Source organism: Neolamprologus brichardi, chromosome 2 (genome assembly GCF_056152115.1).
Source record: "Neolamprologus brichardi isolate AB-2024 chromosome 2, ASM5615211v1, whole genome shotgun sequence".
Classification (NCBI taxonomy): Eukaryota; Metazoa; Chordata; class Actinopteri; order Cichliformes; family Cichlidae; genus Neolamprologus; species Neolamprologus brichardi.
In genome coordinates, this window is record NC_142105.1 from 29415204 (window position 1) to 29433642 (window position 18439).

The window sequence follows — 18439 nt, forward strand, 5'->3', positions numbered from 1 at the left end:
TTATTTGGATTGTCTGCATTGTGCCTTCCTGTCAGCATGGCCACTCTCCTCTGGCATCAACGAGACACTTGAACCGCTGTGAGCAGCAGAGAATTGCTAAACACAGATTTTTTTTCCCCCTTTTTCAGACCATTCAGTAAACGTTCAGTAAAGAGAAAGTTGTATGGGAAATTCTCAGTACAACCTCAGATATTCAGACCAGCCCATATGGCACCAAGCCACATTCAAAGTCACTTATATCACGTCTCTTCCCTATTTTGATGCCCGATTTGAACCTTCAGCAGGTCAGATCTGTTTTAATGAGTAGTTAAGGAGGTGTGCCTAATGCAGCGGCCATTTACTGTAAGCATTTAGCTGATTCTGCAACTGAATTATTATAATTTTTGAATGAAAAAAAACAGCCCATTTCAAACACGCGTTATAACAAAGTAACAATAAATCAACTTGGTAATAAATGCAAGAACTTGGTAAAACGTCATGTTAACATAAGATCTGCAGAAAGAAATACCTCAGCTGTGTCTCTTTCAGACTGCTCGAAGCGCGACTTCGGCTGACTTCCTTTGACAGAGGCCCCGAGGACGCGCCCACTGCTCTGTGTGGCTGCGTACCTGCGCACGGAGAGCTCACACGACGAGAAGCAAAATATTCAGACGCAAAACATGGCGAGGTTAAGTGAGCATGGGATTCGCCTGAGTTCTGTAAGTATTTCAGATATTTGCTGTAGAGGATTCGTATTTGTTTCGACACTTTAGAAAACGTTCACAAAAAAGAGCAAGTGAAAGTTTAACTTATTTTTTTCATTTCCAGATGAGTCCTTCCTTCCTGAACAGCAACTCCACAAGTCATACCTGGCCTTTCAGCGCTGTGGCGGAATTAATAGGTAGGCAATAAGAAATTTGAGGCATAATACAGAAACGCTCCACTGTCTCGTGCACCTGTTGATGCAGCTTTTCACGGTTTCTTTCGCACAGCTCTTACGCTGTCGCGCACAAAGTCGGCGTGTTGAGCAGACATTTGTGTTGGTGCTAAAATGGACCGAACGGACTTCCGCTTTCACGAGTTTGCGCTCACACGCCTAAAGACGTGTGCTGGCAGCTGCAGACGCTGTGTTGTGGTAATAATCCCTTCGTAAAGTAAGGATAGAGGAGCTCGTTGCTTTAACGCTCTGCAGTTTGAAATCATAGTGCTGAGATATTAGTAACTGCTCAACTGCAGTGAGGTTTTCTGCAGTTTTCTACTCTTACTTCTCGTGAGCATTAACAGGATCAGTTTGGATTATTTTTGACAAAACACATATCAAACTTATTGGTAAATATGCAGCAGTAGTTTATTTGCGCCTTCATGTGACATAAGTGGATCGTGTCTGGGCTGTCAACAGTGCCATTCCTCCACTCTGTGCGCTCTCATTGGTTCACGCGTGCTGACCGTCTGTTGGCTGCTGAGGCTTTTTTAAAAACCGGAACAGCGAAGGGAGTGCGCTGTAGAAATGCATTCGCACCACAGTCCCACGTGAAAGTACAGGATAAAGTTTAGAAACAACAAAGGGAGTCACGTGCTTCTTGGAATAAGCGCGCAGTAATTCGCAATAACCCTGCAGAAAGTTCCAAACTCCGTATGTTCGATGTTTGTTGATCATGGTGTGACGCAATTGGTGGCTGTGCCCCACATTGAAGTATAGATTACAGCACATGCAGAAGCGGTCAGAGATCAGCAGTGGAGTTGTAGATGTAATGATTTTTCTTCCTGCAGCTGATCTATAATGTGCAGTATCACTTTGACTATGCCTGCAGGAAGTTCACCTTGTAAAGAAATATAAGGAAGGCATTAAAGAAACTAGCCATCCCATGTGCTTTTCTTGTTTTTCTTATTTCCAATTTTCTGTGTCGTCTTCTAGACAATGCCTCAGACCCCGGTGTGTGCGCTAAACAGTTCTGGATAGATGTAGTTCATGAAACGGATCACCTCTGTCTGTCTTTCATCGATAACGGCAGCGGCATGACCCCCAACAAACTGCACAAGATGCTCAGGTGAGACACGTGTGAAGTTCACACACAAGGGAAAAAAAGAAACATAGAAAGACACAGTAGTGCTGCGTACCGATTGTGTTCCTCTTTTCTGCATTTAACCCACAGACACACACGCGCAGTTTCCAACTGTGGCCTCACATGTGCCACTTTGTGTCACATTCACACATTAGGCTAGTTTCGTCTTCTCAGCTAGCTTCTCAGTGTTCGATAATTAACACTTGCTCGCTTTTGTGTCCAGCTTTGGTTTTACAGAGAAGGGCTCGGGTAAGGCCAGTCAGCAGGCCATCGGGGTTTACGGCAACGGCTTTAAGTCGGGCTCCATGCGCTTGGGGCGTGACGCGCTCATCTTCACCAAGAACGGCGGCTGTCAGACCGTGGGGATGCTGTCGCAGACCTACCTGGAAAGCATTAAAGCCCAGGCTGTCATCGTCCCCATTGTCCCTTTCAACCAGCAAACCAATATCCTTCACAAAGGGACTGGGAAATGTTAGGATACAATATTAGGTTTACTGTGTGAATTTGCTGATGCGTAGGCGTTCTACATCAGTATGACTTCCTGATTTTTTTTAGTGTGAGAACTGATGAGATCATTTGAATGGCACAGGGTGTGTGGGTGGGGGCGGTGGGCAAGGGGTGACATGAATTAAAATAGGCAGGCCAGGTTTAAGGCAGATAACAAGAAACAAATATATTATGTATATGTGTTTATTACCATACACGCTCCCTTATGTTCTGACCTTAATTCGGTGTTACAGTTATTAGTTGTGACCGAGGATTCACAGGCCAGTCTGACGGCCGTCCTCGACCACTCGATCGTCAAATCCCTGGAGCAGATACATTCACATTTTGACTCGATTCCCTCCAAAAAAGGCACCAAGATATTAATCTGGAACATCCGCAGGTCAGAATCACATGTTCGTGTTACATTAAAAGTTGAAACGTGGTAAGATAAGAGTGTTCCACACGATAAACATCTCCCTTCCACCACTAGCAGTTTGATAAAGCCAAATGTGTGAAATCTGTAATCGTGTTAGATAACTGTCACGATGTCAATCATTTTGTCGAACTCTGTACAACAAAGCAGATTAGCGCAGACCTTATTGCGCTGTTTCTTTAGTGTCAGTCAAGTCAAAACATCTCGGTTAGAGTTTCCAAGTTGGCGTGTTGTGACCATTGGTTGAAAATACCACATGACACTGAGGAGTGTGCAAGCACAGTCAGGATCAGAGGGAGGCAAGTGGGTACAAAAACACATATGTAGTATTTGTGTAAGCATGGTTCTAGGCAAATCTATGCAAAGTGACCCACATTCAAATGGAGAACAGAGAACCTCCTAAATTGAAGCTTTGAATTTTCTCTTTTCCCCCTTCAACTAAATTTCTTAGAGATAAATGGTCGACTGAAGTCAGGTTCTTGTAAAGTGCCAAAAAGAACCAGGTCAGGTTTCTCATACCTCCTATTTCACTTCCTCTTCATGCTGGAGAGAGAGGGGTCACCACAATGAGTATAATCATCCAGCATTTCAAGTATTGCCCTGTGATTCAAATCATAGTAATTAGACACAGGAGGTGAAGCCATACAGAAACTTTGTGTTGCAAATCGTTCCCAATTAATGAAATGTCTTGCAAAGCCATCTGCGGAGCTTTCTAGACGGCCGTTACAGCGTGTGCAGTGAAACACAATTACATGTTCTAACAGCTGCTTTCTTTCGTGCTATCCCGAAGAGCTAAAGACGGTAAGATGGAGCTCGACTTTGAGACGGATCCGAATGACATTCGTTTGCCTGAGATTCAGATCGAAGAGTTGAAGAAGGGGCTGAAGAATAGCGGATCCTTGAGAACTGAGCAGAACATCCCAGACATGCATTACAGTCTCAGGGTGAGTGGGTAAAAAAACACTTTACTATCTGTTATTATGTATTATGACCTCTGTGGTCCATAATATTAATATTTGTCAGGGCTTGGGGACCTGTTTTAGTGTTAAAGGTTGTGATCAGGGTTAGAGAAAAATTCAGGGTGTAGTGGTTGTGGTTTACGTGTGGGTTTAGCCATACAAGTGCTGTGTGTGTTGGGGGCTGGGTGTAAGAGTGTCTTCCACTTTTTGGCAGACTCTGAGTACCTCCACACTACTGTAGACAAACTGTCAACCTTGTGGTTTTGTAGTAACACTGCCCCAGTTTCATTTAAAAAATTGTTTTTTTGCAGGTTTTAAATGATAATTCGCAAATTCTAAGAGTTCACTTTTTGTTTGTAAATCATCTTTTTTTCATGTTTCGAGATTAAAAAATAAACCCGCTGGTGAAAAATGTCCGTTCACGAGTGGATTTCAACCGAAAAAAGAGTATTTCATATTTAGCGTTTTCAGTTTTAAGCCTCGCTTATTTTCTTTTTTTTTTCACCTTGTCCGTTTTATTTGCTTGCATGTTTATCGCAGGCCTACCTCAGTATCCTGTATCTGAAGCCGAGGACACAGATCATACTGAGGGGGAAGAAGATTCAGGCCAAACTGGTAGCGAAGAGGCTGATACACATTGAGCATGACGTCTACAAACCCCACTTCAGTGTATCCTTACGCTATGTGTGTGTGTGTAACAGCCAAATTCAAGTGTAAACAGGAAGTGGGATTCGTGTGACTGTTGGAGATGAAGCATCTGTGTTACTTTACTGGGGTCTGGTGAAAAAGTTTAAACACACTTTTGGTGCTTAACAGATGTTCATGAAGGGAAAATCCAAACAAGCTTCACAGTGCCAGTTCATGCGGTCTCATATCTAGTTATTATTATTTTTAATCTTTTCATGTCTTCTAGAGAACTGAGATTTTGAAACTGGGGTTTTGTGTTATCGTGCCAGTGATCGGTTCAGCGCCCACAAAACCGAATTTTTAATTGAAACTTTATCTGTTTGCCTATCTAATATATGAATGCATGCAACAAACCAGACCTCAGGGGTAGGATAAGAGTTATACTCTACTATAATTAATAATAAAGTCATTAATAATAATTGTATGAACAATGTTGCATTTTTTCCATGTTTTTCTGTTAAAACAATTACATTAGTAACATCCCTTTAATTATATGAAAATTGCATCATTATTCTAAACTTTGTCAGTTTTCTTAACTGGTTTTTGTCAGAAAGACAAAGTGAAGGTGACCTTTGGACTTAGCCCAAAAAACAAGGATCACTATGGGATTATGATGTACCACAAGAATCGTCTCATTAAGGCGTTTGAGAAAGTGGGCTGCCAGCTAAAGGTAAAGTAAAATAATGTTGTGTGTTACAAATACTGTGGGGCTACCCTGGGTACCTGCCTCTGCTTAATAAACGTCACTCTTAAATTTCCTTCAGACTTCGGGCCTAAGAGCGGGCATCGGCGTCATCGGCGTCATCGAGTGCAATTTTCTGAAACCTGCTCATAACAAGCAAGACTTTGAGTACACCAAAGAGTACAGGTAACGAACAGTAATAAATCAGATCGTTGCTTTTTTTGTTTGATTGTATTGTTTGTGAATATGAACTGTTGAGTTGGAATAAATAGTTTCATCCTGTATGTACAAGGTTAAGAGCGAACGGGGTAATTCAGTCACTGAGGTTTAATTTCTTTTTCTGTCATTGTCTTATTTTAAACACATTCACAGTTGTTTCCTCTTTTTACTCCCAAGACTCACCCTCGGAGCTTTGGGCCTAAAACTCAACGACTACTGGAAGGAGGTGACAGAGAAGAAGGCCAGAGAGCGAGAGTTTCAGGCTCTAGACAAAAATGAGAAGGAGGTCCAGGAGGATGTCGATGAGTAAGTGTTAACTGTTTTTTTTTTTTGTTTTTACACAGATGAAGTCAGGGCCAGATTTTGAAAAACAGTGAGGTCAGACAGTGGAAATAGTTGCTGTTAAATTAGCTGCATTATTAGAACGTTAATACTTTATTGTAAGTTACGTGTGATGCTTTCATATTACAAATTATAAACAAATAATACATTGCGTAAACATTGTATGTTGAGGCTCTGAATACAGGTTTACAGTATGAAAGCTGATAAATAAGCTATGGTTATTTGTCATTTTACCGAGCTATAAATATATAGAAAAAATGCTTGTTTATAACACTGTTACAAGCTGACATCATTGTAGACTAATAATAATTTCTAAAGTTGCCATTACAAAGTTGTATAGGCCTATTAATGTGGAGTCTGTTGGCTAACTAAGGTGTTTTTTACTCAGTTGGTGTTGCCATTATGAGGGGTGAGGCCTCAGTGTTCTCTTGCATGTCCGTCGTTGCTTTGTATCATCAGGTGGTATTCATTGTTGCTGTTCTCACACAAAGGCTGCTGCAGCTGCACAGAGATCAATTGAAGTTGTCATTATGCAATAGGCTGGCTGTGCCCTTGGGCCATTTCTCACATACAGCATTAGCCTTTTTTTAAAATTCAGCTTTAAATGTTATTTCTAGTTCTAAAAAACAAAACTGCGTGGTGTTGTAGTGGTTAACCCTGTCGCCCAACGACAAGAAAGTTCCCGGTTTGAACCCTGTGTGGAGTTTTCATGTTCCTCGTGTGCTCGTGTGAGTGCCCTCTGGCTACTTCCTCCGACAAACCAAAGATAGCATGTTAGGCTAACTGGTGACTTGAAACAGGCCATGGACGTGAGACGTGAAGGCTTGAAGTGTATGGAATAAGGTACTGTATGGTGTGTTTTGACTTGTAGTCTAGAGCACTTGGAGTGGTCTGTAAGACTAGAAAAGCCAGTCCATCACTGTTATAACAAGTATAGACCCAGACCTGGTATAGCTGTAGTGCAAACAGTGAACACTCATCCGGTTCATCTGGCTCTAAATACGTGCCGGGTATTAAGTGCAGTTCAAACAGAAAGTCTGAATGTAGAACTCAGAAAGGTAGGAAAGGTAAATAAAGGTTGGGTGACAAGTATAAATAACTAGGGCGGAGCAGACAGCTAGAGGAATAAAAAAGTAACGGATGCCAAAGCTAGACACATGGTAAATAGTACTATCAAAAGAGGAAATAATAAAAAAAAAAACCTCAATAAATCCTTACACTGCGTTCAGTGGCGCCCAATATTATTAGTGCACTGCTTTTCTATACAGGTGGTTTACAAACATGTCACTGCTGACAATCTAACACTCCTCACTCACCCATCAAATAAGATCAGTGTACTTCAATTCAATTTTATTTATATAGCGCCAAATCACAACAAAAGTCGCCTCAAGGCGCTTCATAGATACAGAGAAAAACCCAACAATCATATGACCCCCTATGAGCAAGCACTTTGGCGACAGTGGGAAGGAAAAACTCCCTTTTAACAGGAAGAAACCTCCGGCAGAACCAGGCTCAGGGAGAGGCGGGGCCATCTGCTGCGACCGGTTGGGGTGAGAGAAGGAAGACAGGATAAAAGACATGCTGTGGAAGAGAGACAGAGGTTAATAACAGATATGATTCAATACAGAGAGGTCTGTTAATACATAGTGAGTGAGAAAGGTGACTGGAAAGGAAAAACTCAATGCATCATGGGAATCCCCCGGCAGCCTACGTCTATTGCAGCATAACTAAGGGAGGATTCAGGGTCACCTGGTCCAGCCCTAACTATATGCTTTAGCAAAAAGGAAAGTTTTAAGCCTAATCTTAAAAGTAGAGATAGTGTCTGTCTCCCGAATCCAAACTGGAAGCTGGTTCCACAGAAGAGGGGCCTGAAAACTGAAGGCTCTGCCTCCCATTCTACTTTTAGATACTCTAGGAACAACAAGTAGGCCTGCAGAGCCCCTCTGTTCCACATCGCCGCACATTGTTTTGAGGAAACGTGCTGTTCGACTCGGAAGGGTTTCCCACAGTTTTCAGGTTTTTTCATGACCAAAATGTAGAGTCCTAATAACATATCCTCATTCCAACGTTCAGTTCAGCTGCAGGCCAGTGCATGTTAGAACTTGGCTGTTTATCAAAGTCATAATATCATATCTATATTAAACCAAAGGAGTGAGACTCGGCCTCTGGGGTAAAATTACAGAGACAAGGAACATAAAAATATCATCTATATGATCCGTTAAGCCAAAAGTTTATAGATAGATAGATAGATAGATAGATAGATAGATAGATAGATAGATAGATAGATAGATAGATAGATAGATAGATAGATAGATAGATAGATAGATAGATAGATAGATAGATAGATAGATAGATAGATAGATAGATCTTGAAGAGATCTGTTGTGTGCACAAGTCTAGACTTACTGAGATAAAAATAGTTAAGTATATCTTTATTGCCAACTTTATCTTACTGACAGCTGTTGTATTTACAGGGGTCCCATGTGGTTACAGTGTGAAGAGTGTCTCAAGTGGCGAAGCATCCCTGACGGCTTTTACAGAATTGCTCCTGAGAGCTGGACCTGCAGCCAGAACCCAAATTCACGTTACAGGTGGGTATTTCATATTATTTCTCCTGATTTTAACTGCACCACTGTCTTGAGTAAGAAGCACAATTACATAATGAATGCAAAAGCTGGATCATGTTCAACAACACTGTTTTCAGGAGCAACATTACACTGCTGGAAAACCTAATTATTTGTGTCAGGCAGCATTTATCAGTCTATTCTTCTTATTCTTCTTTCGGCTGCTCCATTGCTGGGCCGCCACAGCAGATCATTGGCTTCCACATAACCCTAACTCCTAACATCCTCCTCTGTCACGCTAACCTTCTAGATGTCTTTCACCACATCCATTTGTCTTCTCTGTGGTCTTCCTCTTTTCCTCCTGCCTTGCATCTTCATCTACAGCATCTTTGTCCAACACACACAAACACATATATGTATATATATATATATATATATATATATATATATATATGTATATATATATATATATATATATATATATATATATATATATATATATATATATATATATATATGTATATATATATATATATATATGTATATATATATATATATATATATATATATATATATATATATATATATATATATACATATATCCACTGCCTCCTCTGCACATATCCAAATCATCTTAGCTTTGTCTCTCTGAGGCCACGTCCACACTAATACGTTTTCTCTTGAGACGTCCACACTGAGACGGCGTTTTCGGTCAAGGAAAACACGGCGTTCTGAAAACGCTCTCCAAAACGGATACATTTTAAAACGCTGTTTTCGCGTCACAGTGTGGACAGCAAACCCGGAGACTTAAACGGACGGAGATTAAAGATTAATATCAGTCTGTACATGCTCCAGATAGCTTCTCTTCAAATTCTTTAATTCTCACTCGCTTTTGCAACTTTGTACTTTTGTGTTACTCGCAGCAACAACTCCACCTCATTGTTAGTCCATTTAAAAAACTCAGTAAAGCCGGAAAGTAAATAAACGGCAGACAGAAATGAGGCAGGCCGAATCGTCTCGCATTTCACGCATGCACACGCGGCCGTTTTCGGTCATTTCAATGTGGACACACAACTCTCTGAAAACGATAGTGTGGACGTGGAAAACGCCGTTTTGAAATTTATCCAGGCTAATGTGGACGTAGACTAACTTTGTCTCCAAGCTGCTCATCTTGAGCTGATATATTCATTTCTAATTTGGTCCATTCTGATCATTTACAATGAAAATCGTAATATTTTCAGCTCAGAGCTTCTGCAAACCATATGTAATACCATCTTGTAAACCTTATTTTTCGCTCTAGATGCTATTCTTCTGTCTCGAATCACCTCTGACATTTGTTTTCAGTCACTCCACCCTGGCTGCACTCTCTTCTTCCCCTCGCTTGCATGTGTTCGCCTTTCACACACATTTCGTCGCTTCTGCTGGCTTTCATTCCCCCTCTCTCAGAGCATACCTCCACCACTCCAGGCTCGCTTCCACCTGCTCTCACTGCACATCACAAAGCCACCTGTGAACACCATAATCCATGGTCTCTTTGTCATGGAGTGAGTCCAGACAGAGTTCACTCTGGTTAATGTGGGCGACCGTCGCTCAGGGGGTTGGGAAGCGCATCTGTGACCGGAAGGTCACTGGTTCGATCCCGGGCTCTCTGTCCTGGTCGTTGTGTCCTTGGGCAAGACACTTTACCCTACCGCCTACTGATGTTGGCCAGAGGGTATGATATGGCAGCCTCGCTTCTGTCAGTCTGCCCCAGGGCAGCTGTGGCTACAACTGTAGCTGCCTCCACCAGTGTGTGAATGCGAGAGTGAATGAATAGTGGCATTGTAAAGCGCTTTGGGTGCCTTGAAAAGCGCTATATAAATCCAATCCATTATTATTATTAATCCAGAGACAAAACTGATAGCTGAACCTCAGCTCTTCCTCTGATATGCTCGTCATTTTATCAAGTGAAGCTAATCAGCTACCAGGTAACTTAACGAGCATGTTCTAATCTTGCTAAAATTAAGACTTCAAATTTTAGTATTATCTTTATGAAGTCAGAGCACAGAGTGGAGACACTGAATTTTAGCAGGCAGGCAGACCTATATTTTTTTTCTTGAGCTATTCTGTGGACTAGAGGTCAAGATATTTTAGCCTCTTCAGCATCAGTAGTCACCATTTCCTTTTTTTTAGTCTGCCTTTAATCGTTTAACTCTGCATGGTCATATTTTAGCGCTCTCTGTGGTTAATAGATCGAGCACGAGCCTTTTCTGAACCCCGCGTGTCCTTTGCATTCATTTTCTCCCTTGTTTACTTTTTATTTCACTGCTTTTCTTAAAAAAAGACAGATATTTCTAATGGCTTGTATGATGCAAAACGTCATTTTCAATTTTCGCCAAAGCCGCTGCTGACTGAATTGAAAGTAAGCACAAGTCTCTTTGTCTTTACAGAAGCTGCTCGTCACCAGAGGAAACAGAAGAACACGAGGAGCTGTTAACAGCGAGCTATCAGAAAAGCCACAAGAAACTGTAAATTCCCATTTCTTTACACCTCTGAAACTGACTGTATGTGAAAATTCGTACATATATCGCACTGCAGCTCTTTCTGCAGGCCTGCTTGCTCTTGTGGGTTCACATGCCGTTTTGTGGTTTCATGCACTTATTTCCGGCGGTTGTCCATGTGACTCTATGCGTGTCTGAGAAAAGTTTACTTATGGTATCCTCTAACTGATAAGAATCAATTAGCTCTTTAAAATATGGTTCTATGTTGCTCATCAGTACACAAAACGCTTTAGGTCTGTTATTTAGACACTTAAGCAGAAGTCAGCAGAAAGGGCAACATCTAATTTGCTTAAATTTGGCAACTTTTGACAGAAATCTGTTAGATACAAATGTACTAAGATAAACTACAAGGTTATAAACCGCTCACTGACAGCAGTTAGTGAGTGATGCAGAGACTAAAGTGACTGTGGTCTGCCCATAGACTGTATGTAAAAGATGGATGTGACTTGAACCTGAAATCTTCCTAATGGACGACAGGGGGCGACTACTTATGTAACAAAAAGAAACCTGATGGTCTGTGACAAAAACAACCCCACTGCTTAGTTACTTAATGAATTTAGTAACTTAATACTAGGGCTGCCACAAACGATTATTTTGATAGTTGACTAGTCACCGATTATTTTTGCGATTAGTTGACTAATCAGATCATGCATCCATTGGACGTAAAACGTACAGCTTATTGCACCAGCAGCATCTGCTCTTATATAACTATCATTAGCTTACAGCTGTAAGTGTTTAAGGTATGTGCTAACTAAAAATAAAAACAAGATGATAGTTTATTAAATTTTAATGAAATTTGCAGATTGTTTCGGTGAAGTTTAATAAACTCCTTGCTATCTAAAATATAACAGGACACCGGAGTATATTCTCCAGCATCTCACACTTCTGATAATCAGTTGTCTGCTTGATGTTTATTCAGCTGTGTAAAAACTATAACTTTAATCTCAGCCAAATCGATTTACTCAGGAACAAATAAAATACTAAAAAAGGCCAAACAATAACATTTTTAAGTTATCTAAGTGACTTATATATCATGTTTAACCTGAGTAGCGAAAGACGGCGGTGGGTTTGAAAACGATTTTCCGGGAGTCCGGTGTTCTCACGGCTCTAGTGAGCCTAGCCCCCGGCTAGCTATCGAGCTAGTGGGTAACAGACGTCTCCGAAAACGTCGGAGCGCTTTTGAAAATATGTGGTGTCTTGATAAACTGAGCAGATATTTGAGGTTTACACAGCTACATTCTCGCCTAAAAATATGTTAAACATTTATTTTGCGACCCAGAAAGAATAATAAGAGTAATATTAAAACTAACTAGCTGCCGCCATTGTTGACAACTGTTCTGGGCTGCGCTATGAATTCTGGGACATAGCTTCTTCTTCGAGGTTTAATGGCAGCTGGCATCCTTGTACATGCAGTGCTGCCATCTTCTGTTTCAGTCCATTATTACACTCTTAAATCCTACTACTTATTCCTGCGTCTTTTGTGATCTTACAAAGCTTCAAACGACACGTCGACTATTAAATCAGTCGTCGACGATTTTGATAGTCGACGTAATCGTGACTAGTCGACTAATCGTGGCAGCCCTACTTAATACCTAGTTTCAGGTGTTGATTGTTGCAGCATAATTTTTGTTTTATAACTAAATAACTGAGAAATATTCTATTGAACTTACACCAAGAAACTCTGATTGTTTTACAGCCCTGGGAATTTGTGTGGCATTTACTTATAGCGTTACTCTGGAAAGTTAACATGGTTTTTTTTTCGGTGCGTGGTTACTCGGACTTCCTCCCACAGTCCAAAGATATTCTTTGCTAAGGTGATTCTAAATTGGCTGTAGGTGTGAACGGTTGTTCGGGTCTCTGCGTTAGCCCTGCAGACTGACAACCAGTCGAGGGTATACCCCAGCGCTACCAGATACTGATGGTTTCCAGCCCAAAGCCTATTTAAAACCACCACTATGCACACAAAGCTGCCCAAGATATTGTTTTACGTTTAGTTTTAATCACCGCTGCACGGCATCGTATTCAGAAAATCCAGTGCCCGCAGGAGTCACACAAAAACAATCCTTAAATCAACAAATAACAGCAAAGTCTTACAGACAACTTGATTCATCATGTCTGATTAGGGCTCAGATTTACTAAGCAGAATAACTTGTGTGCGCAATCTCCGAATAGCCTTCATAGGTTCAGTTAGTTAGTTAGTTCCAGCAGAGACAATTATATTTACTGACGATAAACCAGAGCATAACATGATTATCCATGTTTTTATCTTGCAGAGAGTACTCCAGAGGCACAAAACGAAAATCACTAGAGGTATGTAAATTTGTTTGTTTCTTATCTTTGTTGTGTTTTTCTCACCGACAGTAAAGGTCCCGTACTGTATCTCACAGGTGCGTTCTGCTGTTTTCATTGTAGGTGTCTGAGGTAGAGGAACAAGTGTCTAAACATCAAATCGTCTTACGGAGTTCATCTAAGCCCAGCAAAGTGGAAAACGCAGATGAACTCACAGATCTAAATGACACTTTCGCGAATGACGATGCGGAGTCACAGTCGGACACGGGAACGCGGGAGGAGGCCGCCGGAAGAGACACGGTCACTAAAAAGAAGAATGAAATTGCAAAAGGAGCGTCGCCCGAGGAAAATGAGATAAGTGACAAGAGGCTTCAGGATGAAGAGAGCGACAAAACGGAAAACGCAGACATGGAGACAGAAGAGGAGGAGCACTTAGAAACTTTAAGGTGGGGAAAGATTGAATCGAATAAAAAAGAGAATCTAATTCCAGTCTAATCCAAGTGTATTGATGCAAACTTGTGCTTTAGATAATGGTTGGATATAGTGTAGTATATATGTGTGTGTGTGTGTGTATGTGTGTGTGTGTATAGATTGATATATCAGCGTTTAATACCTTGTATTAACCGATTAACCCTGCTTTTTTGTAACCCCAAAAGGATGTCAGATTCAATACTGTACGTTGTTAAAAAGAAGCGGTACCTTTGGAAGCTTCACCAGTCCGATTCAGCAGTTACGGATAAGGAGTTGCATTCTGGGAAACAAAGTGATATAGTCAAGACATTATCCCCAGAAAAAAACAAAAAGGACGCCAGCAGCCGGGTAGAGAACTCAGACACAAACCCACCGCAAACCCACACCGGCAGCACATGGCAGCATTCGCTCCCCTCCACACAGCAGACTGTGATAGTCCCCCCGCTGAGCCGAACAGAAGGGCAGCAGAGCAGGGTGCTGCCCACGGAGGGGGTTAACCGGGAGGCTAAAATGCAGAGGCTGGTTGGGTTGGAGAAAGAGGCCGAGAAGCTCCGCAGCCTTCTAGGTCTGGAAATCACAAAGACAACTCGAGGAACGATGACAAATGATGACAGCGACGAAAAAAGTCCAACACAGACGCTGGAGAAACCATCGGGACGCAAAGAGGTCGGCTGTCAGACGGACACGGCTGAGGTCAGAAACCATTTAGAACCGTTTTTGCCTTTTTAGTTTATTTAAATGTTGGTTAGACTCACATTTTACTCTATCATGATTTTCTTTTGATTCTCATCATTCCTTCTTGTAATGAGCCTCTTTTGATATTTACTTTTAGTAGTTATTAAACACTTGAAGGACATGTAATAATAATTCTTTCTGGTTAAAGTGGCCTGAATACATTGATTTAAAGCATATATTTTCAACAATATAGAGTTTCTAGGTGATATCTTTTCACACCCCACTGCTTTATTTAATCATTAGCAGTTATTAAACTCTGGCTCTCTCTCTTCCATAGTTTCCTTTTGTCCCGTCTCTCTCTCTCGTCTCCCTTTTCTTTCCTCTCACTACCATGCGGTCAGAGCGGATAGCTGCCGCTCCCTGAGCCTGATTCTGCAGTAGGTTTCTTCCTGTTAAAGGGGAGTTTTTCCCTCGGCACTGTCGCCAAGCCCTTGCTCATAGAGCATCGTATGATGACGTCATAGTTTCTGATGTTGTAGGGCCTTTTTACCTTACAATATTAAGCACCTTGAAGTGACTTGTTTGTGATTGGAGCTTTAAATTTAAAAAAAAGTGAAATTTGATTTGACTTGCAGGGCTGAATTTAGCTACTAAAATATATTAATCTAAGGTAATCCCAAGTATAATGTTTGATCATCTTAATAAGTAGTTGAGTGTTTTGTAATCATACGAACAAATCAAGCACAAAAGAGTGAATTATTAAAAAGAATGATAAATACTGCAGTGTAATGTGATTTATTTTAAACCAGTTAAATCTGATTTAAATGAAATAATCTTTGATTATCTCCTGCTGTCTATCAGTGCTCTACTTCATCCTCTGGCCTGATTCAGGCTGCAGAACTTCATGGGTTAAAAGCTGTGAGTGAGTCCAACAACCAGCCTGAACTGAGCAGAGCCAGGAAGGAAAAGACTGACAGCCAGACGAGAACAAGACTCAGTGACACTGAGGCCCATGAAGACAACAGGTGAGTGCGCTGTACAGACGTCCACATGCAGCTGTGTAGACAGGGATCCCAAGCTATATATTGATATTGTTCTAATTTGAATGCCTAATGGTAAATGGCCTGCATTTGTATAGCGCTTTACTCAGTCCCTAAGGACACCAAAGCGCTTCACACTACATTCAGTCATTCACCCATTCACACACATTCACACACTGGTAATGGCAAGCTACATTGTAGCCACAGCTGCCCTGGGGCGCACTGACAGAGGCGAGGCTGCCGAACACTGGCGCCACCGGGCCCTCTGACCACCACCAGTAGGTAAACATGGGGTTAGTATCTTGCCCAAGGATATTTGGCATGCAGCCAGGAGGCAGCCTGTGATCGAACCACTGACCTTCTGATTAGTGGCTGACCTGCTCTGCCACCTGAGCTACAGCCACCCCAAATTAATCATTAATGCTTAATTTATATTTACCTTCATCTGCACAAGGTACGGATCGAGTATCAGTCAAGACTGCGATTTATTTCACTTCAACTTTACAGGTTTTAACAGGTTTTAACAAAGTAATAAAGGAACACCGCGTAAACATCTCACTTGTAGCCTTTTACACCTATTCATACACGATACAAAAGCTCAGTTCTCCCAGAAAAGATTTTCTTCAAACAAAAAGTGAAATCTGAGCTGTTTGGGTTTCTTGCTGTAGTAACAAATCTGTTGTACGCTCAGGTCTGTGCAGGAGAATCTGCATGACATCCGCAACAACGTGGTAGTGCTTCTCACGGCCCTCCTGCCCCAGCTGGACCTGGCCGGCATCAGCCTGGAGACCAATGACGTAGACAACATCCTGCAGCAGATCATAGAGGTCAACTCCCTGAAGCTATGATCAGCAGTCCAGCAGAAGTCTATTATTATTCGTTGTGTCACACATACTTACACAGTTGTGTTTGGATCAATTAAACCATTTGTTACTTCAGTATACAGTATGCATATGTTAATAATTCTCTTTCTGTTGATTTGGAAAGTAATGTCATTCCCATGTTTTTCATATTCTTGGTGCTGCATGTGGATTACGTGTATAATAATGAAGATTATAAAACCTGGTAATATTTGTGTTCCGTGTGGTAATCAGTTTGCAGTGTTAAAATAAAAGACATGTATCGAATTACTTTACCTCAGTGTCTTTCAATTGACAAAATTACAGTTCAGGTGTATAAAAAATTGCCCAGCACTGATTACTGTATCAAGCTGCGAGTGCCAAGAGTTCTTGTTAAGCAAGAGGCTGGGAAAAAGAGACAGGAGAAATGCTAAGTACTAGTTTGCAAACCGTTTTTATAAAGAGAGTTAAGAGGAAAAAAAGTTGTAACTTAAATTCTTGTAGCTAACTGTCAGGGTCGAGTCACCAAGTCTGACTACTCGTACTTGTGAAGCTGTCTTGTACATATGGCAAACGGTTGTCACATCGTTTTTGAATACTTGTGCAGTATAATCTTTAAGAACATGAGCATGTTGGTCATGATGTCAGTTAGAAAATATGAGGGGGTTTTTGTCTCAGTTCATCCATTGATTTTTTAACTGTTGCTTATCATTGTTCTGCTGCTTTTGTTGTTCTTTTTGAATTAGCTATTTAAGTTGCTGTACACACTCGGTTGCTGTTTTCTAAACAGGATTTGTTATGTTTGCATTAAAATATTGAAACCAGTTATTGCACACTGCATCTCTGTTTTTAAGCTACTCGTGGGTTCAATAGTGGGATTTAAAATGGGAAGGTTTTCAGTACTTATTCTTTTTGACCACAAGGTGACAGTAAAGCCTCTCAAAGACACCTTTGGAGAAGAAGGTAGAAAATTCTTTGCTTGGTTGGTTAAGTATCGACCATCCAGGGCAAACAGTAATTGAATCTTTTAATATCTTGTATTGAAACTAAGTGGCATCTGTGCAGAGTGAATGGTATTATATATTTTTTTCCAACAATATCTTTATTATTTTTTACATTTTAATGACTTGCAAACAGTCCAACATTCTAAATACTACATGAACATACACTCCTCTCAGACAGCAAAAAGAAAACAAAAAAGTCATCAGATTTATCACTCCATTAAAGGCCTAAATTTGTCATTATCCCAAATCAAATGTCATTGCCCTCAGTCCTCATCCTCCTCAGATAATACAAATCCTTCTACAAAATTCACAAATGGTCTCCACACCTTCTCAAAAACATCCAATTTCCTTTTCAGTATGCATGTTATCCGCTCCAATGGCAAAGCCACCATCATTTGTTTTATCCACTGTGTGACACTCGGTTCCCTTGTTTTTTTTCCATTTTAGTGTAATTAATCTTTTTGCTTGTAACAAACCCATATCAATAAACATTCTGTCACTTTTTGTGTACCTCATGTTTTCTGGGTACAATCCCAGAATAAGGAAGCCAGGATCCAAAACAACTATTTTTTGGATAATATTTGTTTCATAGTTTGTGTTACTGCAACCCAAAAGGAGCCAATCTTCCTGCAATCCCAAATACAATGCCAATGAATGGTATTATATTACACAATAGTTTGATACAACATTAACAGTGTAGCGCACAACCAACCAACACACCCTGGAAAAGATTTCTTTTCTGTCTCTTTGACATTTTTGTAAACATTACACAGTGCATGAAGAACGTATGAAGGGATATATTGATGAAAGGTGTGTAGCGATAATTTATTGTAGAGGCACACAGTTTCATAATGCAGGTATTCATTTATTGCTATTGTTTGGCTATTAAACATTGGAAACCCATTATGGCACGTTAATAGCAAAACTCTTCTTGCTTCTGTTTTTTTCTTTCTTTTTATAAAGTTGTAAATGCAGGCGGTCCATTGGTGAATGCTATTTTCAAATAGTCAAGTATACACTTACCAACCTCTTCATTAGGTAAACCTGTTCAACTGCTCATTAAATATTGACAAATTCCATGGCAACAACTCAATGCTTTTATGCACAAAGACATGAGGTAGACAACCTGCTGAAGTTTTAAGGGATCTTCAGATGGGGAAGAAAGGTT

The 18439-nt window shown here is 40.8% G+C and overlaps 1 protein-coding gene across 1 annotated transcript; it reads left to right on the forward strand.

Moving 5' to 3' along the window:
* Nucleotides 1-594: 594 nt before the first annotated feature.
* On the forward strand, nt 595-17091 carry zgc:152774 (MORC family CW-type zinc finger protein 3). Its single transcript, XM_087850383.1, has 17 exons — nt 595-698; nt 808-880; nt 1895-2027; nt 2266-2486; nt 2781-2928; nt 3752-3905; nt 4461-4589; nt 5158-5277; nt 5372-5475; nt 5686-5814; nt 8324-8440; nt 10843-10920; nt 13227-13263; nt 13366-13688; nt 13899-14406; nt 15250-15413; nt 16120-17091. The coding sequence occupies exons 1-17, from the start codon at nt 660-662 to the stop codon at nt 16274-16276; spliced, it is 2634 nt and encodes an 877-aa protein (XP_087706509.1). The 5' UTR covers nt 595-659; the 3' UTR covers nt 16277-17091.
* The last annotated feature ends 1348 nt before the right edge of the window (nt 17092-18439 follow it).

Coding starts and splice junctions, on each gene's coding strand:
- zgc:152774 (XM_087850383.1), top strand. CDS start 660: ATGGCGAGGTTAAGTGAGCATGGGATTCGCCTGAGTTCT. Junction 3,906..4,460: donor ACATGCATTACAGTCTCAGG/GTGAGTGGGTAA, acceptor TGTTTATCGCAG/GCCTACCTCAGTATCCTGTA. Junction 14,407..15,249: donor GTCAGACGGACACGGCTGAG/GTCAGAAACCAT, acceptor GCTGTCTATCAG/TGCTCTACTTCATCCTCTGG.